Source organism: Dermochelys coriacea, chromosome 1 (genome assembly GCF_009764565.3).
Source record: "Dermochelys coriacea isolate rDerCor1 chromosome 1, rDerCor1.pri.v4, whole genome shotgun sequence".
In the NCBI taxonomy this organism is placed as follows: Eukaryota; Metazoa; Chordata; order Testudines; family Dermochelyidae; genus Dermochelys; species Dermochelys coriacea.
In genome coordinates this window covers 42,775,368-42,797,686 of record NC_050068.2, presented here as the reverse complement: position 1 = coordinate 42,797,686, position 22,319 = coordinate 42,775,368, and the positions used below count along the sequence as shown (strand labels likewise).

Below are 22,319 nucleotides of genomic sequence, written 5' to 3'. Positions count from 1 at the left end.
TTTACTCATATAACTAGATTGTTCTTTTTATTCTCACACTCTAAATCTAAGCATCTTAAACGTGCAGTGTAACAGCATAAACCGATGCCTTTTGTAACAAAACAAAAATGATTAGACTGATGCACAGAAACCTTCATTCTTTCCATATAGTTTAATGTATTTCTAAAAAAGAGATGTATACCCTTAATCAAAACAGTCCATGAACAGCAAAGTGTGTATTTAGAGTAATTATGTATTGAACCTAATTTATAAACAGCAGTACTATAGAGCTCCTTAGACACCTGCAGGTAAAATAAATATCCCAGGAGTGAGGTTATAGTCACCAGGATTCTAAAGCATTGCCTATGAAATGTTACAATTCTAAAGTGCTTAAACTATAGTAGGTTTCAGAGTAGCAGCCGTGTTAGTCTGTATTCGCAAAAAGAAAAGGAGTACCGGTGCCACCGGTACTCCTTTTCTTTAAACTATAGTAGTAATTTGCTAATCCACGCACCCTAAATCTCATGCTTTATAATCTGGACCAAAAATTGTTGGGATCTCTCAGCAAAGATTTTGTGGCAGATACTAGTGTGATGACTCGGCACACTGTTCAGTTCTGGTCACTCTTTCCCCGAAAAGATTTAGAAAGTGAGTGACCCATGTTTAGGTGCATGGAGAGGCTACGGCATGAATGAGAAGATATGGACATTCTAGTTTAGAGAGGAGATGAATAAGAGGGGATAAAATAGGGATATTCAAAAGGGTAGGAAAATCAGGCAGTTCTACTTACGTGTTCTCAATACAGGAGATACAGTGAGTTTGAAAAGGCAACTTTTAAAATTAGTAGAACACGAGTGAGTAACGTGGCACACTCACAGCCACAAATATCATTGAGGCTAAGAGTTTAGTCAGTTCCAAAAAAGGATTAGCTATTTGTATGGCTAATGAGAACATCCATAGTCAGTAAGGATGAAAAGGGAGGGATATAAAAAGTACTGATAAATGCTTGGGGCCAGGGAGGAACTTCTGCTATGGGCATATTATTTCATAAAGCACAATTATAGGATTTAGTCATTCCCCCTCTTCTTCCCCCCCCCCCCCCCCCATTGAAGTACTTGGTATTGGCCACTATCAGGCAGGATGCCAGTCTGATTTGATTGGGCAGTCCCTACATTACTAACGTTACCAAGATTTTATTATTACAAAATGTACTAAATTACATTTTACTATGATACTGTTATGTATTATAAATTAAAACTACCGTTGACAAAGTACATATGGTAATGCATGCATCTTGCATTTTTGTTCACCTACTCACTAATTTGCAAACATCAGCTATTAACAATCTGTCTCCAGTCACTTATGTGAATTAATTGGGCTCTATTTTACTCTTAAAAAGTGGAGTTGGTTTAACATAGCCACTATAATGATTATCAGGCAGACAGTTGAGTCGACTAACAATGAAACTTTAAAAAAAAAAATGTAAAACAAGTTTTCAGAGTTGTTACAAATGTATTCATTCAGCTGTCCTTTGAGAGGGTCCTTGAAGGTATTGAAGACTATGCCAAGAAACCAAAAGAAATGCAAAGTGGTGTAAAGTGCAGTAACACACATTTGTATTGTATTTGTATTGAATTTGTATTCAAATTCAAATAAAAACAAAACCTGTAGATAGATAATCTGTCAGGATAAATGCACAGATCTAGAAGTTCATAATTTCTTTACATCTGATGCCTCTCTCTTCTAGGTTTTGATAGAGAAGGATTGGATCTCTTTTGGACACAAATTTTCTGACAGGTAAACAACATTTTTCAACTAAACTAGAATTTTACAGATTTGCCAGTTAGTGCAATGGTATCACACAGTCAACTGAGTTGTGCATATGTGACTAAACAGGGCTCAGTATTCTGCATCACTGTTTCATTGATGCACATATATTTTTTTTAATGGACCCTCTAATACTTAAATTCTGCTGCAGCGTTGCTAGGATTCTGTGACTCTGAGTAAGCCAGCTCTGCAATGGGCTGTGTGTTTTGTTACCTGGTACTTTACTCAAATGCCCATGGGATAATTTGTTTCCATATCGCAAATATAAACTTCAGAGCTACCAAGAATTGGATGACAATAGAGGAAACAGATAAAGGTTAGCAAGTGAGGCTCTTATAGGTGTCAATCGCTGTGGTGTCTGATCCTCACTTGTTGCCCTAGAACTGTCAATCCTGTAGTCATTGGGCATTGAGTTTGACAGCTTGGAGCTGCATATGTGTGTTTAGAGACTGCAGCACTGATTCATAACTTTTCTTCAGCCATTCAGAATATATGAAACTAAGTTGTGCTGTAGGCTAAGGAAGCTGATGAGTTTGTTGCAATGTATTTTTTTTTCTTGAAAAATATATTGATGAATTTGAAAATGCCACTTAAATGATTGCTGTTAAATGTCAGATGTTCCGTTGATAAGCTCCATATACATGTAGTAATTTATTAACAGGTCTGTAAATTCCCAATTCTTTTTGGTCTTTTGGAGCAAAGTTCTGCTAGCTATGGTGGTTCACCTAGGAAACCTCTGGTATGGCTACACTGCATCTGGGAGTGAGTCTCCCAACCAAGGTCCACTGACTTGTGCTAGCGGGGCCTGTGCTAGCACACTAAATACAGCTGCATAGATGGTGTTTTGATGTTGTGGCTTGGGCTGAATCTCATGCTCTGAAGCCCCCCACACCTACCCCTAGGCTTCAGAGCCCAAGCCACAATGTCGAAGCACCATCTACATAGCTATTTTTAGCATACTAGCATGAGCCCCACTTGCAGAAGTCACTGGACCTGGACTGGGATGCTCGCTCCTAGATACAGTGCAGACGTACCCTATCTGCTCTGACAAAGACAGTGGGGAGACTACCAATTATTTCAAGTTGGTAGATTCTGAATGTGGAGCACTGAGGCCTGTCACAATACCAGATGTTAAAGAGCTACTTAACTAGCCTTCTTTTGTATGTTATTCACTACAAATATAATTGTATGTGTATTATGTGATGCTGAAAACTCAGGATGAAGAGGAAGGATTATCTCAACATGGATTTAGAAGCTAAATTTGACACCATTTTTTCCTCTAAAACCCGCCCAGTTTCTCTTGAGCTGCTTAAGCTGAGCCCATTAATTAAATTAAAAATTGAAAACAAAATTGTCTCTTTTGTGGCTCTGCTATTCTAGCCAGATAGGTCCATGAAACATGATGTTTTTGTCCTGGAGTGCTCTTCCACAACATGACTTATCTGGGGTGGAGTTGCCCTACAGGTCATAAACATGTACCTTATTGAAATGAATGTATTTCCTGACTGTCCAGTCAAAATAAATGCAGAAGATTTTATCAGTGGGTTGGGTTGTGTGTGTTTTTTTTTTTTTTTTTTTTTTTTGTTGTTTGTTTTTGTTTTTTTTTAAAGCTAGTTCAAAAAACAATTTCTGGATTTCTCTGATGTCTTTGTGGAACTTTTTGTAGATGTGGTCAATTGGATGGTGACCCAAAGGAAATCTCACCCGTGTTCACTCAGTTTTTAGAAGGTGTGTGGCATCTCACAGAGCAGTTTCCACAAGCCTTTGAATACAATGAAGCTTTTCTCCTTCAGATCCATGAACATGTCCATTCGTGCCAATTTGGAAACTTCCTTGGAAACTGCCAAAAAGAGCGAGAAGAACTAAAGTAAGCTGACTTATTGCAAATGTTCTTCGTTTACTCCAGTAAACTAAGAACTTGTATAAATCTTAAGCTGGGACTCTCAATAAAAGCAACTAGACATGATCTATAATGGGGGAAAAAGTAGCTGAACTGCATTGGAAAGCACCAATGATTCTCACATGTCTGAGACCCTCTTTCCAATTTTGAAAGGAAAAACGCATGTACACATTTCATAAAGGGAATAATGAAGATATTTTCAGACTTCCCACCCCCAGCTTTTTTTTCAAAAATGATTTAAGTTAATTAGGGGTAAAAACTTAAGTCAGAGTCCATTCTCCTTCTACTTCAGAATTATTCCTTCCTGAACATTTATTACTATTTTGTCCAGTGATCTGAAATGCCCAAGTTTTTTTTTCCCCCCTTTCAACTATGCAAAGCATTGTTTTCTAAAGCACTATTTAGCTCTAAACCCAATAATAAAATTAGTATTTTTTTTTATTCCTGGGATATGGCTAAAACTGAGGTATCGGTGTCATTGAGCTCAAGATGTATGACATAGGGACTGGAGAGAGGTCCAACGAGCCTTATATTAAGTCTTCTTTAAAAAGTGGGGAAGATTACACCCTGTAATGATGTATCTTGTTACTATAAGTCTCATAGAGAATGTGGTGGTGGATACAATAATCAGTCTCAGATTTATTACCTATATTGTATACAATAAGTTAAATGTTCTTGAAGTAGTTGGTGATGTGAGAACTGTTTCAGAATTTCCATAACACCAAGAATATTTGGTGCTTGGCCACCTGGGTGAAAGGGAGTTTTATAAATTCACAAGATGGGAGGATAAAAGAACTGGATAGTCTGTCTCATTCTAAATTCATGACTGCATTTCTGGCAATTGTGGAGGTGAAAAGCAACAGTCTAGTTGGGATTTATTGTTTTGACTGAAGTGAACTGTAAGACTGAGAGCTAGTATTACTACTTTTCACCCACAGTTAGTGTCTTGACCTTATTTCTGCTTACCTTAAGATTGAAAGAGAAAACTTACTCCTTATGGCCATTCCTTCTGGATGAACAAAAGAAGTATCTTAATCCTCTATACAATCGAGATTTTTCTCAGAAACTTGTCCTCTTGGAGCCTAACACAGTGTCCTTCAGTTTTAAGTAAGTTTCATTATGTACATTATATTTGCTTCACTTCTATTGTTAGACCGGCTTGTTAAAAGTTTTTTGTGTTTTGGTACACACAGGTTTTGGAGAAATATGTACCATCAGTTTGACCGAACTATGCACCCTAGGCAATCTGTATTTAATCTCATCATGACCATGAGTGAACAAAATAAACAACTGGAGAAAGACTTTAAAGAACTGGAAGCTGTGAGTATTGTAAATAAGAGATAAACTTACTCTGAGCTCTAACCTGAAGGACACATTCATTTTCATAATCCTACAACAATGAAACTGATAGCCGCCTTATATGACGCAGCACTTATTATGTGTAGCTTTTTTAAAGTAAAGTTTAGTTTGCATTGGTTTTTGTGTGTGTGTGGGGGGCATTGGGTAGTCATACAAGATTACATAGGCTCCAAACATTTTGCTCTTAAACTGAAATGATTCTGTTCTCCTGTTGTACTGTGCATTGTCTTTTGGTAGCAGAAAAAGCCTCACACCAGAAGAGCAGTTCATTTAATACCAGTTAAATTCTCTCCCTGATAGATATATACTGTATGGCTAATCACTCATCCTCACAATTGTGCATCCTTTCTCTATAATATCAACCAAAGAGGACAGAAATCTTTTAATTACCTGAGCCATTGTTAATATGACACAGGTGCCTTTCCTCCCTCCTCTCTCCACCATTCTCTCCTGATCTTCCAACTGGGTAATCTGTCTCATGCTCAACCCCTGCCTTTTGTTGGTCCTTTTCTTCTTCAGTTCCACCATATCCACCATTACAGTATCCTGAAGATTGGGGAGTTGGGGTGCAGGGAAGGATGTCTCTGGAAAGATGTTTCTTCAAAATACGGCCAGGATTTGTAAGGACTAGAATAGATCCAATTGGAGATGGGTCAGCCTACCACAGGCCACAACAGGCCCATAGCGTGACACCACCAGGTCGCTTTTTATGCAGCCCTTTAAATTGGTATATGGCAATTCTATTGTAACCAAGTATTATCACTTATTCTAGTACAAACTTGTGAAGCAGGGTTTAGAGTTGATAGAGTATATTTTACTAAACTTTTTCATAGTGATCAATTAAGTTGCTGAAAACTTGAAATTAAAATGTCATTAACCATCCAAAGTTCTCAAATGAACAAATCAGTGTTGCTATTTGTAGCAAAAATCTTGGAATGCCAAATTGAAGTTTCTCTCTTCCTATGTATGATACTTTGGAAAGCAAAGTTTTTTTTTTAACGTAAGGATTCTGTTAGGCTAATCCTGTCATAATGTCACACAGATCCAGATTAAGTAATCTGAAACCTCCTTTTTAAAGCCTGTAATTTAATGTTTTAGAATATCAAGATTTTAGATTATCTCAAATATTTTCTCTCCTAACATCTTAATTGTTTTTTTTTTTTTTAAAGTAATTATCTACAGTTGCATGGAAATGCACAACTGAATCTTGACCCATTTTAATTTATTATACTCTGCTTTGAAAAGGAATGTTTTTGCTTCCTTATGTGGCCAGGTTCTTGGGTTGAATGTTGAGGAATGGTTGGTTTGTTTTAGTTTTTGTTATATATTAGGTACTTAACAGGATTTTTACACAATCGGTATCTCTAGCTACTTTTCAGAGTAGCAGCCGTGTTAGTTTGTATTTGCAAAAAGAAAAGGAGTACTTGTGGCACTTTAGAGACTAACAAATTTATTTTGAACATAAGCTAAATAAAATTGTTAGTCTCTAAGGTGCCACAAGTACTCCTTTTCTTCTAGCTACTTTGAAAACTCCACTCTGCGTAGCTGGGAGTTGGTGTACTGTTTATGATATAATATGATATCTGATATTGCTCAAAAGGCCAAACCAACCAGTCAGGATGTGGCTTTGGACAAGTGTGTTGAAAGTCATCTAATTAGCTTGGCTTCTAATTTTATTTTTATCCCAAGAAATGCTGGGTACTAGGAACAATAATTTTAATGGATCCTGTTATATTTCAGAAAATGAAACAAAGAAACAGGCAACCAGAAGAACTCCTCACTAAGGAACCATTGCAGTCTGTCCATCCTGTTTCACCAGCACTTAGAACTTCTCCGTGCTTTAAGAAGGAGAAGCCTCTGTTACCTATGAATGACCCCATTCGAACTATAGAGGGCAGCAACACAGCAGACAATCGCTACAGTGAATACATGGAGGAGTTGTCAAAAGCTGAGCCTGCTGTTGTCAGCTTGGAGTATGGAGTGGCAAGGATGACCTGTTAATGAAACATTGAACAGTGCTTCTTTTTTTCTAGACTGATTGAAATACAAGACAGATTATTGTGAGGATGGTCTGTTGCTGCATGACCAAAATCTGATTTATATAATGGTGAGCTTTGTAGACTAGAACAGCATGCTAATTGTTAAGGAAAGTGTTTTGCTGTTCTCTTGAGAAATAATTGAATTTAGCTGTAGTTAAGGAAAAAACGTTGGGGCATTCAATGATCCTTAGTGACTTAACCAATTAAGGAGTGGTCTGTTTTGGATTTAACAAGTCAGTTTGCTCTAGAGTGAGTAAAACAGTGACATTACCGTAAGATGTGTGCATGGCAGCCAAACACAAATGGTCTTTCAGAACTAATTGTAGCTGGGCAGGAAAAACTTGACAAACATTCTATTTTAGAAACAAGTTATGTGTGTGTATATATAGTATACAGTTTAAATATGTATACTCCTATTTAATTTTGTCTCTCACTGCTAACTTTTGGTGTTTTAAGTGCCATGAAAAAGTATAGTATATTTCAAACTATAAATAGCTGGCCTTAAATTTGTCAAATCAGTTGCCTTCTTGTCCTTGACTATTGCTGCCTGTGACATGACTCTGTTTATATTTGTATTTGCTTGAATTGTTATTGCTCCTTAAAATGGGATCAGATTTAGGAAATGTAAAAAAGCCTAAACCGTTATGCTATCAGCAAATGAAGCTATAAGAATGTTAAATCTTATGCTGAATATTATTATTATTATATTTCCTATTCCTTTATTGTTTAAAATATAATAGATTGGCAAACTTTTGTCAACCTAGAGGATTATTGGATTGACCACATAATTGAAACTGATTCATGTGTACAGTTTTTAAAATGTTTAATTGTGGCAAGCATTGTAACTTGGGCACCAGTGCGCAAAGGATTAAAAATTGAGAGGTTTTATTAAACTAGCACATTGCTAATAACTGAACAATGGTAATGTTCTCTTCAGACTGTTTAGCTATGGACCTGCTATGGAGTCTGCAACTGCATAAGATTCTCTGGGTTACAGTGGCAGAATGGAAAGTTCTAGGAGCAATATTTAGTGATTTGCATAGTTTTCAAAACAAAATTGCTGATTTTTAACGGAATTCCAACATAGACTCATAGGACTAGAAGGGACCTCGAGAGGTCATCTAGTCCTCTTCACTCATGGCAGGACTAAGTATTATCATTCTAGACCATCTGCTCATGAGAAATCTAGGTACTTTTGTATTAAATTAGTCTTTCGTTTCAATTATTAGTGAGAGTCCCCTTTAATGAGACTAACTTTACAAGATGACACAATCTCTCTTATCCTAAATCTGCAGACAGTCTGTTTTGGATGATTGTGGGGGGAGAGCCAAAACCCTGTGCTGTTGGCCCATGAGTAGGGAGCACAGGAGAAAGTGCCAGGTTTACAAACCAGCTGGCTTTAAAGGGGTCATGGCATTTGGAGCACAGTCCCTTTTTGAAGCCACTTATTTTGGGAAGCTACTTAACAGCTTCATCTAGAGAATACAAGCCTTGGGACATAACTGTTCTTTAGTTAACAGGGAGGTTTGGTAAGAAGGAACGTACTGTGTTTCTCACAGAGGTAAAATAAAATGTGTCCCTAGATTGCCTTTCATGTTAACTTCCACTGAATTCAGAGGTTTTGCCTCGGTCTCTTGTCGTTTGCAACACTTTCTGAATTGTTTCTATTGCCCAGGTCAGGAGGGGAATTAGGTTTGAAAACAGTAGTAGAAGAAATGTGAGTGTCAGCTCTTAAGTAGAGGTATAAACATTACAAGCCAAGGTATTAAACTCCCTAGGTGGCATAGTATGTTAATGCCACTGGCTTTGCACTTCTGGGTTCAAATCCCTTTTGGCTATAAGTGAAAATGAGTTTAGTCTCATCCTAATTCCTAAAGTCTTTTATTAAAATTACCGACACACCCCACACAGCTTGCCACAATTGGCAGTTTCTCTCTGCCCCAAATGAGATCCAGGACTGTAATAACAAGGGCAATGCAGGTCATGATCAAATTGCATTGGCAAAGCTGTCTAGAAAAATATGACAGTGTCTGCCTACATTTAGCCAGAGTATAAATCAGCTGCCCATTTCTTTCACCACATTACAAAATAAAACTTAGTGTGTAAATGAAGGTTTGTCAGAATCTTTTTATCACTCAAACACCTTCCTGATATCCATCACTTTTCAGTAAAAGGGGGGAAAAAAATCTTTCTATATAAATAGACTGCCCATTTTTTCCCATTTCAGACATTAGTTGAGTTTGTTTGCTGCAAACCTGTAAGACACCAATGTGCAAAGGAAGGCTTTTGTGCCTTACTGGCCAGCCCCATTTGCTATGTCATCTTGGACTTGTAGTTTTCCATGACAAATGATCTCTGGTATTAAGCTTGTTATTACATTTGCAAAATGGAGACTTTGAAAATAACCAGGGTACATGTATCACTTTGTACTGTTTGTCTTTACTTTCAGCTTTTATGGTGGCGTGCCACATATGTTGCTTTTCATAGTTATTGCTGAGAGATAACAGACTCTAAAGTTTGTAGTTTACTAATCTCTTCTGTTTTGCAAAATATTGTGGGATGATATTTTTTACTCAGGATCTTTAAATACATGTGTACTGTTATGGCTGTCATGGAGCAAACCTGTTTCCTTTTGGTGATGCTAAAATCAGCCTGTTACCAATTCTTCTTGGCCTTTTGTTGTCGAAGGGGCGCTTTTTGGAACAGAAGGAATAAATATGTCCCACTATATTCTAGATCTTGGGGTAGGCATCTGAAATCAACCTTGAAATATAATTAAAAATTACATGCTCAAGCACAAAATCTGCTTGACTATTCTCGTGGTGAAGACTAATGATCTTTGACTTTCCTGTCCAAAACAAAAATTACTCTCCTCAAATGAGCAGATGAATAGAATTTTATTAGGCTGTTATGAACAGAGGCTTCTTGCTCAGTCCAGATAGCCCTTTTGAAAGCCTGCCAGCTCAGCCTCCAGAGTCACCAGTTGAAGAAGCCCATGGAGAGAGGCAGCTGTCTCTCTTCCTCCTCTCACCATGTAGATTTATGCCAAAACCACCCAAAGCACATAGGACCTGTGATGAAGTAAGCAGAACATGGCACAGTAAGCTCCAGCATAAAGCTTGGCACTATTCTTGTGAACTAGCCAGTTAGCCTGGTGAGGCCATGCAGTGTCCTTCAGGAAGGTTAGAGAAGGAATTAAGGGAACTGGTGCTATGAAGAGCTGTGCAGAAGTTTTCCAGGAGGAGCAGGGGAAAGGATTTTAATTCTATCATCTTACAGTATTCAAGAGGGTGGGCCTTTCTGTTGCTAGTAGAAATGCTGCTCCAACAGAAAATGCTCATAATACACTGCAGGACAGAGAGCCCTGGATCTGTTGTTTTCTTGGTCTCTGGTCCTGTGGGTTGGTGCATAGACCAATTCAGCATGCACATTTTAACTTGTCCCAGGTACTGTAAAGGGTGCTCTGGCAGGTCCTACTTCATCTGTCATGGAGCAACTGCAGCTGGAGTCTGTCAAGGCTGTGTTCCGATTTTGGAAGTTGCTAATAAGGATTTTAGATCTAAGAAGTGGAGTGTGATTTTTTTTTTTGGGGGGGAGGGGGGAGATGTCATATTTTGGCTGTGTATAGAATAATGATCGACGAACTGAGTGTGACTGAAATGTAGTGTCCTTTTTTTGTTGCTCAAAAATTTCACTTTGAAAATCTGTGAAGGAAATGCTGTCATGAGAGGTCGGGTTTAATTTTAAAGTGGCCTTGGGTGGAAGGTGTAGTATGAAAAGAGCTTGGTTTATGGGGGTGGAAGTTAATTATAGTGGCGCTGTCTTTTTTATTACCATTTTAAATATCCAACTGTTCTGTTTTGTAGGACAACTGCCAAATCAGCATACTAAGAAATTTAGCAACACTGAGCTGAGCTTGTGCGTTTTCCTCACATGTCCAATTACAAGTGACCTAAATCGAGGGGGGAAACGGCCTGAAGTCTAGCATGTCCATTTACAAAGAAAAATATGCAAAAGCAGACTTTCCACCAAGCTGCCCATCCCTGTGTTTTCCATAGAACAGTCATCCTAATGAGTGTTTCAGATGAAAGACTAAAATTAAAGCAGGAGATAAGCTACTGCTTTAACTGCACAGAATAATGCATGGTAGAAAGTAATTGTAAGAAATGGCTATGATGTATTCTTTCTGTAGCAGTTTTCAAAGGCCTTTGTATCTCACACTCACAGTGGTACACACATCTGTAAAGCTCTGAGATAACTCATTACTCTGACACTGGTACATTCTAACAACTGTGCATCCATTATGGACTTAACAAAAGACCCCGCAGCTGTTTTATCAAGAGAGGGAATGAGGCCAGGACACCAAGGCTTATCCACTATTCTCTTATGAAAATTGCCATAAATAATCTGAAAAATTTGTGTGGGGTTTTTTTATTTTCTTTCTTCCTTTTTTTTTTTTTTTTTTTTAAGTGAATGCTTGTGGAAAGTGTGGGGCTGGCCCTAACGGATGCCAAAGGCCTCACTCCACAGAACAAGTATAGCATAGGCAGTAGAGCTACCCATGGAAGATAAACCCATGGGATTTCTATTAAATTATTCAGATTCTTATTTTCAAAGTGGATAGTTGCTCACTCTAATGGTAACTTGTCTAAAGCTTGGTGATGGTCTGAGTTCTTATTCAGGTTGTACTCAGGGCTTTAAGGATCTTCTATGCAGTCCATTCAGATCTACACAAATGGAAGACCATGGACCAAGTGTGGTCTCCTTTGTACTTTATTCCAGCTTTCAGGGCTAGGTCTTGGCATTTTGCAGAATCCCACCGTGACCTGTAATATGACTAGTAAAGGAGGGAGGAGAGTGCTGCTCAAAGCATAACTTACTGCAGTGCTTGGTATTTGTGTATCATTGAGCACAGTGGGGCATCCCAGTATTTGGGGACTTGGCACAAAGTCCCAGAAGCACTGTAGTTATGTACTCTAGCATTCTTAACACCTTGTCTAAACGCATAGTTGCACTGATTCAAACTGTTTGGACACTTTAACATGCTTCAGCCTGGCTTTATCTCTGTAGTTTTCCCTATTCAAATATGACCTACACATAGAGTTCCACCAGTTTAGTTAATCAGTGTAACATCACCACTTCAGGCAAATCCATTTGTGTATAGACCAGACCTAAGTAAAGAGGCTTGGCCAGGGCACTTGTTACGCCCCCTAGCTACATAGTGAGGGAGTAGGAAAGTGCTAGGACCTTACTTGAAATGTGAGCAAGGGACGGCACTATTAAATATCCACCACAACCTTTAGCCCAGGGCTGGAGAAGAATGGGTTAAGACAATACTTCAGAAGTCCAGATTGGACCCTAGAGCATGTCAGGCATCCTTAAGGTTGAGTACTTTTATATTCCAAGTCTATATGGAGCTGGTTTTTTCACCTACTAGCTTCAGGTAGAAAATGACTTAAATCTTTGGCTATGTTCTGGTGGTGGCAGCATTCAAAATACAGTGTAGTATTTTCTGAAATCAGTTTCACTATCCTGGTTATTTATGCAACATTTATAAACAAAAGGAGTTACAATTTTGATACCTACTATGAAAGTCTTTTCCATTTTGACAAAGGGGCTGCTTACACTATGTATTCTAATCTCTACATAACTTTCCAGCCACATGAATATATTTACTCCCATTCTGTATCTTCATATTTTTGGGGTTTTTTGCACATAAGCAGACAATGTTGGTAAATGTTTTGTTTTTCATGGTAATAGCACTTATGTTCTTCAAGAGGAGCAACCCTGACTAGCTTGTTTGCTTTATCTATCTATCGTCTGATCCTTTTCAACAGCTTGCCTGTAACCTCTTTAACTAACATGTTTCCTTGTAGGAAAACTTGACTTAGTGTCCCTTTTCTAGTTCTTAGGGATCTTACTCTGAACTAGTGAACTTGAAAAACATTGCTTTGCCCTTTCTTTTCAGGGCTTGGAAGGAGCTAGTGCCTCTAGATTTTCTCTTTAATAAAACACACTTTAACGTCAGATGCAGCTGATTAAAGAAGAAATATTCAACAAATACTGCGTGTGGTTAAGGAGGAGAAAACAATCTTCATTTGTAGGATCCCATGCAAACAGACAGGCTACTTTATTTATTGTGCTATGTATCACATCCTGTAAAAGTCACTTATACCTCTGTCCTGGAATCATGCTTTGATGTAGACCAGTTCAAAAATTTTAACAAGCAGAATTTTGTAATGAATATTTTATTTGTACGTGATTTAAAAATCATAAACAAGGTCTAAAATAAAAAACATGATCTTGCAAATCTGACAGTAGGATTATGAGTTCATTTACTGTACTTCCAAATCCACACACACAATGGCAGTGAATAGTCTGTATTGATCAAAATTACTTTATGGAAAAATCTTTTACCAGGTGGTGATACAGAACATCAGTACATAAACCATCCTATAGTCTATTCAATCACTATATTGGTTGGTTCAACAACTTTTAGGTGCAGGAGACCACATTTGTATTACAGGGCCTGTCACAGATTGGTAGCATGATCTTGGTCAAGTTAGCTACAGAGAAGCAGTTTAATTTAGTGAGTTGAACACAGGCTCAGAAGAGGAGAGCTTCTAGGTGCATACCCAACATCACAGCGTGACTCCATGTGTCACTTGGGCCTGAATTTTCAAAAGTGGCCTTGAATTTTTTCTCTTTCAAATTTTGGGTGCTCAAATTAGACACCAAGAGTTTGCTTTTCAGAGGCCACTTCCAAAAAGTGGGCCTTGCTCCTTAGAATATTGATTTCCAGTGCTGTGAGAATTCGTTCATTAAATGTTTGTACAGTGCTTTGAGGCTAGATAGAAGTGCAAATTTTGTTGTCCATTTAATGAACGTAGTTGAATTCATTACTTCATAATGTGTTTTGTTGAGGAAATTGAAGTGCAACTGCACCTGTGATAACCATTTTATTTGTTTGGCAATGCTCACACGGACTTCTGGCAGTAGCAGCTGTTTGCATTTGTTGGTAGCCCATATAATTCCCTCTTTCTTAAGCCCCATCTATATCTCGAAGGGACCTATTTACAACATGGCTTCATTTTGTAGTGCAGATGGGGAAACTAATATGTTGAAGCCTTGAACTATCCAAGGCTTTAGTAACACAATTAATGTCCTAAGCTATACTACAAAATGGAACTCTGTTGTAATCAGCCCATAGTCACCACCATAACTGTAGCATAGATGGGACATAAGGAGATTTTTATGGCCAGATTTGAAGAATTAACGGTGGTGGTTTATTTTAAAATACTTATTTGAGCATTTCCCCCTGCCTCACCCTTGGATGGTGCTGCTCTGTGGTAGAGCCCTAGGACAATGCCAATTCCTAAAGCTTGTCTCATGTCCCATCATACCTTGCAGGGGATGATGCTATGGTGACTCGTTTTAAAAATAAAAAAAATTAATAGTTTTAACTAAAGATCACAAAAAGATGCAAGGCATTGATTGGATTCTCTATATGGCAATAGTAACTAACTGAACTGAATAGGAAAGTCAATGAGCATGTTCATTGATTGCTGGAGTTTTAGCACATGCCCACTATTCTTGAACTGGGCACAGAATGTGGCATCAGCCCATTTGTATACAACTGAATGAAATTTGGTAATGTATGGGAGGAAAACTGATTTTAGTGAGTTAGCCAATACATTTTTTCTGTTCAAAGGTTGTGTGGGAAAATAGTTCTCACTTCAAAAATTAATGCTGTATTTCCCTTTTATAGTTTACCACAGTCTATTCTAATGCTAATTGTGCAAATGATGGGAAAGGATAAACATCTCCACTATTTCTGTTTTGTTCTGGTCTGTGCTGGTTTAATTTAGTCTTGGTCCAGGCCAATCAAATAGAAATATTGCCTTAGCTTCAAGCTGCCTACATTTAGGAAATAATATACATGTCCCATAACTGAAGCTGCCTAGAGCATTGGTGCTACACTTGGTAAAGAGACAAAATTTCAGCCATATGTGAGAATATATTGGACACAATATCCACCTGCTTAGAGAGTGGGTCATAAAACGTGCCTCAGTCCCATCAAGACAAAAATGGAGAGAAACATTTTATGAAAATCTATATATCCCTTATGTTTTATCTGTTCTGCAGTAGCAACTTGTGCCCAGAAGGTCTGATACTGCAACTCCCATTCAGGGCTTTGGCACCAGTTGCTGCTAGTGTAGAATTCAATGGATGTTCTCACAGGACTGAGCAGTTACAACAATATTCCACCCATCCTGTGGTACTTTCTGCACCACCCACAGAAAACTAGCTGCCTATATGTAATATGGCAGACTTGATTTCTGAGATGGCCCTGTTTTGGTAAAAGTCTTGGCCAGTGTAAGCCTTGGCTATGTTACAGATTACTTCCTCGAGCCTTGTCTTTACGCTATTCTTGATTTGATATCAACTACCATCATTGAGTTCTGCTATGAATGTTAGGCAAGTGAGATTGTACATTTGCTTGGAGGCTCACAGAGTTTGGAACACCCTCCTCTAGGGGCCATCTGCAGCACCTGCCCTGCCTGCTTTTGAAAAGCAGCTGGGAACACTTGTCAGATGCAGGGTAGTTGTAGCCATGTTAGTCCCAGTATATTAGAGCAGTGGTCTCCAACCTTTTTACGCCCAAGGTCACTTTGAATTTAAGGGCAACCTCAACCCCCACCCTACTTCTTCCCCCAAAGCCCAACCCCACTCACTCCATCCCCCCGATCTCTCCATCACTTGCTCTCCCTATACCAGGCTGGGGTAGGGGGTTGGGGTTGCAGGCTCTGGACTGGAGCCAAGGGATTTGAAGTGTGGGAGGGGGCTCTGGGCTGAGCCTGGAGCAGGGGATTGGAGTACAGGGTATGGGCTCTGGGAGGGAGCTTGGGTGCAGGAGGGGGCTCTGGGGGGGCAGATTGTTGGGGTGCAGGAGGGGGTACAGGGTGCTGGCTCTGGGAGGGGGGTCAGGTTTGGGGCAGAGTGTTGGGGTGCAGGAGGAGGTAGGAGTGCTGACTCTGGGAGGAAGCTCAGGGCTGGGGATTGAGGTGCAGGAGGGGGTTTGGGTTCTGGCTCCAGGAGGGGGCTTAGGGTTAGAGGTTGGGATGCAGCCTCCCGTCAGGCAGCATGTACCTCCAGTGGCTCCCAGTTGGTGGTGCAGCATGGCTGCCTCTAAGGCAGGTTCCCTGCCTACCCTGACCTCCTGCTGGAAGGGGCCAACGTGCCCCTGCGGCAGGGCGGGCGGCAAGTGCCTTCATGCGCTATCCCTCTCTGCAAGCACCACCTTTGCAGCTCCTCTTGGCCTCAGCTCCCCATTCCCAGCCAATGGGAGCTGCGGGGGCAGTGCTTGCAGGCAGGAGCAGCACGCAACGGGAGACCCCTTGCCCCTGCCCGTGGGACTGCGCTGGCCGCTTCTGGGAGCGATGTGGGACCGGGGCAAGCAGGGAGCCTGTCTTAGCGGCAGCCCCTCTGTGCTGCCAGAGATCACGCTCAACTGGGAGATCCTCTAGAATCGACCAGTCGATCACGATCGACGGGTTGGTGAACACTGTATTAGAGAGAGAAGGTGGGTGAGGTAATATCTTGTAGTGGACCAACTTCTGTTAGTGAGAGAGACAGCTTTTGAGCCATACAGATCTGAAGAAGAGCTCTGTGTGGCTTGAGAACTTGTCTCTCTCACCAACAGAAGTTGGTCCAATACAAGATATTACCTCACCCACCTTGTGTCTGTAACACTTGTCAGAGTCATTTCCAATGTTAATCTATGACCCACCCTCCTCTCTTACTTTGATCCCACATTATGTAGCCTTTTATCTGTTTCAATATTTTGTTATTTAGTTATACAGTGGTGGAAGAGGAGATCATATTGTATAAATGGAATATTTGTTTTATTTCTTCACTTATGGGGGGTCAGCAAACTCATTTACTGTTGCCCTGTTCGTGGTTCATCTGGCTCACAGGTAAATGCAGCATTGTTCTACAGTATACTTAACAGGGACATCACAGAAAGGAAGTTAATGTATGATTATCAAGCTGGTGTAGGATGTTTAATAACTGGTTATTTTAGGATCTTGAGCACTGTAAGGACTGTGTAAGAACAGGAAAAATGGACCAGTTGTTATTACTTAAAATATTTATGTGAATGACTTTTAAAAAGCTCATTATGGGTGTAGGAAAGGATTTCAAAGGAGGCTACTGACAGCTTGTATGAAGACATGCTGCAAAGTAAATGTTTAGTGGAAGAAAAATGACTTCTGTTTATACATAAGGGAAGATTTTAATTCAGTAATTGTGTTTCATAAGCAGCATGAAAAGTATTACATGGAGTCATAAATATATATAAACACCCACCAGTGTTGTCTCAAAGCATATCTGCAGCAAGTTCAAGTTCCGTTAGCTCTATGCATGTTTCTTTACTAAGGTAAAGCCCAGGAGTGTTAACCCAATTGGTCTTTTAAACAATTTAAAGAATTAAAATAAATGTTTAAGTTCACTGGAAACATTCTTTCTTAGTTGGTTCTGCTTGCTAAACAGTAATTATAAGAAGTGTTGACAGAATGGTAATCACAAGGTATCTAAAAATGGTTTTTAAAATGTGGACGGAAGGCCTAACAACAAGCAGCGTGGAATAGCTTGACACTCTGTTTTAGGGACGATGATACGTAGCACTTTAGTGCTTTTCATCTGCAGATCTCCGGATCTATACAGAAGAGTGGCTAAGTACTATTAGTATCAGGTTACAGAGGGAACTGAGAACAAAAGTGATGGGTGAGTAACTTGCCAGAGGTCACACAGCTAGCCAGTGCCAGAGATGGGAATAAAAGCAAGTTTCCTGATTCAGAATCTGATGCTCTATCTACTGGGCCATGCTTTCCCTTAACATCTTGTATATTTAATATCTTTACTGGTATTGTGACGGGTTGGACCCTCCTTCTGGAGTACTGGGATTTCACTGAGCCTCTCTTACTCAATCAGCCAGGGTTCCCTCTCCCTGCTGTGCTGAATTAGGCTTTCTGGCCTCTTGCAACACACACACACACACACACACACAGAGAGGTAGGGTCAGACCCTGCTGCAGTCACAGTCTGAAGTCAACTCTGTGTGAGAGGACTCCCCCAGCACTCAGGTGCACACCCCTTTTGAGAGAGAAACCCAAAATAAGACTGTCTTGCGCTGTATAGAAATATCTGCACAGTGCAAGCTCATAAAAATCTGCCCTCTTCCTCAATGTGAAGAGAGATGTGCACGACTTCTTGCCCCCCCATCAGAAATTACATAAACTGTTTTATTATAAACACGAAATGAAATAAGTTTATTAACTACGAAAGGTGAATTTTAAGTGGTTAAAGGGATAGTAAACAGAACAAAGCAGATTATTTTAGTAAATAAACAAAAGCTGCAGACTGAGTTTAACATACTAGATAGATAGGATACAAATTAACAAATTATCACCCTGAGTGATAAAGAGGCTGGCAGATTCATAAGGCACCAGTTGCCTTGACTTTCCCAGGTTTTCTTACACAGGCTAAAGAATTTATCCTGGGACCATCACTTCTCACAGTTCAGTCTTTGTTCCTCAGGTGTTTTCAAGTGTGTTGTTGTAGGGACAGTGAGGCCCTGTTGTCATTGTCCCTCTTTTATACCTTAAGCAAGGAACTGAATTTGTGAAAGTTTTATCCAATAAGAGCTGTATTGAAAAAGTATGTTTGCAAGCAAATCTACCACTCATGCCATCATTACCCACCTTGCTGATAAAATCCCTTTAATTTATATAGCACCTTTTCATTCTGAAGGATTCCAAAGTGCTTGGCAAACCGTCCATGCAGCAATTATTTTTCTCACCACGGAATCCTGCGAATTGTTCAGTAACACTATACAATAACTAAGGCAGGAAGTCACGCTTGCTATGTCCATTTGAAATTTACACCTACCAATATAGAAACAAGAGCTACGGTATTTTTAAACCCAACTTGTCAGCAACTTATGTTTGAGTACATACTCTGCCTGAGTTGTCACTTAATGGATCATAACTCTTCCTGAAGTGCTGGATTTTCTTTGGGGTTCTCCCATCCAGGTATAGCCTCTGCTTAGCTTGTAAGATTTTATAAAATTACAGCCAGAGGAGTTGCAGCTGTGGGATATATCAGTTTCTCATTCTACTAACTTAAAGCTTGGGCACTTAGTCTCACTTTAAAAAACTAAATCTGTGAATGGGAATCCTGCTCTTGTTGCACTACAGACTATATTCTATGCATTGGGTCATCGGTATCTAATTCCCTGGAAGGTTTATGTTCACAGTCTCAGCTTTGTAATAATTTGGATTCATGAAAAACACATACAGGTGAGGATCAGATCTCTGAGTTGCTTTTTCAGACCTCCCCATGCTGTCAGAGGAATATAAGTCAGTGCCATTCAGAGTTGGCTGAGGAAATCTCCAGTCCACTGATGTTTATTTTAAACAAATCTTGGAATACCAGAGAAATTCCAGATGACTGGGTAAGTGCCAGTCTTGTGCAAATATTCAAAAAAGTCAAGTGGGTTGACCTGGGTAACTATAGTCTGACATCAATGCTGAAAGAACTAATGGAAAAACTGATAGCAATTCAATTGTTAAAGAATTAAAGGTACTAATATAATTGATGTCAGACAGTCAACAAATAGTTGTACGGAAAATCATCATCATCATCATGTTCCTATTAAGCTTCTGGCATTTAGGGCAGTGACGATGCTCCTCCGCTCCTGTCTGTTTCTGGCAAATCTTTGAGTGGTTCCCCAGCTGTGCCCCAGGTTTTTCAGCTCGGCTTCCACAGTTCTTCGCCATGTTGTTTTCGGGCTGCCTCGTTTTCGCTTGCCTTCAGGTGTCCATCTTATTGCAACTCTGGTGATTAAATCAGTTTCCATCCAAAGCACATGTCCGATCCATTTCCAACGCCTCCTGGCCAGCTATTTTCCGTATGGAAAATAGGTCATGTCAAACCTGATTTTGTCCTTTGATACGAATAGAAGTTTGGTTGATAAAGGTAACTGCATAGATTTAATATGCTTTTGTAAGATGTGTGAGTTAATACCGCACACCATTCTGACTGAAAAATTGGCATTCTATAATATCAGCAGAGCCCTGATAAATGGATTAAGGGCTGGCTTACTGACTGATCTCAAAAAGCAGTTATCAATAAGAAATCATTGAATGGGGGTGTTATGAGGAAGGTTCTGTGGGGATCGGTACTAAGCCGGCTGCTAATCAATATTTCATCAATGATCTGGAAGTAAAAATAAAATCACTGCTGATAAATTGTGGATGACACAAAGCTTAATAAATAAGGATGAGGACAAGGCAGGCACACAGAGCTATGATTGGTAACCTGGGCCCATTCAAACAAAATGTATTTTAACATAACCAAATGCAAAGTTACACATTTAGGAACAAGAAATGCAGGTCATACCCAGGGGTGCTGGAACAATTTGTATAGTGCTGAGAGCCATTGAACCAAACTGTAAACCCTGCATATGATGGAAATCACTTCAAGCTAGGGGGTGTGACAGCATCCCTAGTTCCAGCATCTATGGCCATACCTACAGAATGGGGGGCTATATCTTGGAAAGCAGTGACTCTCAAAAAGATTTAGAGGTCATAGTGGAAAGCTCCTAATGAGCTCATAATGTGATGCTATGGCAAAAAAGGGCTAATGTATCCTGGGTTATAGATAAACGGGGAATAGTGAGTAGGACACTCATTTTGCCACTCAACCAATCTCGATCTGTGTCAAGGACAGCTACTATCATTCCACCCAGTTGTCACATACTTGGGAGTAAAACTCAACCATAGTCTGACATACCAGAACACCTGAAACAGATAGATAATGCCCTCCTTCCCTCTAGCTGTTTCTTGAAAGCATTCCTGAGCATGCTCTCTACTACTCTCCATAGTAGCCAACAGGAAGCACTAGAGAGATGGTCAGGAGCAGTCCACAGGAGAGGGAAGACAAACTACAGGATGGAGTGGGAGGGCCTTGCAAGGAGGGTATATAATCCCCACAAAGATCCTTCCAGCTCTTTGTTTAGTATTGCTTCTCCCTGTGTAACCTAAGCTGTAAGCTCCTCAGGACAGGGAGCTGTGCCTGTAAAGTGCCAGGCACACTTATAGCGCTGTATAATTAACACTAACGATGAGAGGTAACCTGGGAGGAAATCCCATGCAAGATCCCAATCCCTACACTCTGGATGGTTGGATTTGGTAGCACGCTTTTTTTAAAGGCATGATAGCCAGCTCTGAAACTGCTGACAAAGATAACATAGGCTATGTGAAGGCATAGTATTCAATGTTGAAAGCAGAAGGAAAGTGCAGTGCATGGCCAGACACTTGTGCATAGAGGAGGTGGACTCGGTCTGTCACTGAGTATAGTCATTCAGAAGTATGTGTACCGTGAATATAATTCACCTGGAAATGTTTAGCACTATTAATTAGGAATTGGCAAATGGGTTCAGATAAAACGAGAATCAGCTGGAGATGGAAATATCTTTTTTGAGACCCTAAAAGGTTTTTGCCTCCACCTAGGCTAGTTTACCTTCTGATCTGCAGATTTTGAAACCAGATTAAGCACACCTGCAAAGTGCCGGGATATGAAGGCTTGGTTTGCTTTGGCCTAATACGTAGATAGAAGGCCTGGTAGAATCCGGCTCAGCTAGTTCAGTGCCTTCCATGACCCTTACTTAGGGTGGAGGGTTTGGCCCATAGAGTATAATCCCTCACCCAATAGAATGGTTATTGCAATATAATCCTGTGCTCAGAAAGGCAGGATCTCCTATCTGCAGACTTCATGCAGGCCCCATATTCTTCCCAATGGCTAAGGGTTTTGTGATTTTCCAGTTTCAGTCCATCTTTGCTTCCTCTCTCTAACCACCTGAATTCTGAATAGCTTGACAAGCAGTAGTACTTGTAAGGAACTGCATGATACTTTCTGAGAAGTATGAGACAGTTGAACCAAGAAAGAGGAGCTACCAAAGTAGCTGAAGAGGCAAGTGAGGGAGCAGTGGAGTACAGGGAGTCAGTCATCTCATGAGCCCCAAACATCCACCTGGGAATCTGAAAGCCAGAGAAACAATCCATATTTCTATAACCAGTGCACCACATTTGTATTTAGATCCTATCATGGTCAAAAAGATTAGAGACTGTGACGCTGCACCCAATGGGTGGCAGG

General features: G+C 39.9%; 1 protein-coding gene and 1 long non-coding RNA gene across 6 annotated transcripts in view; both read left to right on the top strand.

Moving 5' to 3' along the window:
- On the top strand, positions 1-610 carry LOC122457906. The gene is made up of 2 exons (XR_006277629.1): positions 1-383; positions 474-610. It is a non-coding gene; the product is annotated as an uncharacterized LOC122457906 (long non-coding RNA).
- MTMR6 (myotubularin related protein 6) overlaps positions 1-9,918 on the top strand; it is a 41,043-nt gene extending 31,125 nt beyond the window's left edge. For all 5 annotated transcript variants that reach the window (XM_038369454.2, XM_038369460.2, XM_038369498.2 and 2 more), the window contains 5 exons: positions 1,727-1,776; positions 3,473-3,673; positions 4,679-4,813; positions 4,900-5,026; positions 6,806-9,918. In XM_038369454.2, coding sequence (XP_038225382.1) covers positions 1,727-1,776; positions 3,473-3,673; positions 4,679-4,813; positions 4,900-5,026; positions 6,806-7,066 — 774 coding nt within the window. In that variant the 3' untranslated portion in view covers positions 7,067-9,918. The remainder of the gene's footprint in view (positions 1-1,726; positions 1,777-3,472; positions 3,674-4,678; positions 4,814-4,899; positions 5,027-6,805) is intronic.
- The last annotated feature ends 12,401 nt before the right edge of the window (positions 9,919-22,319 follow it).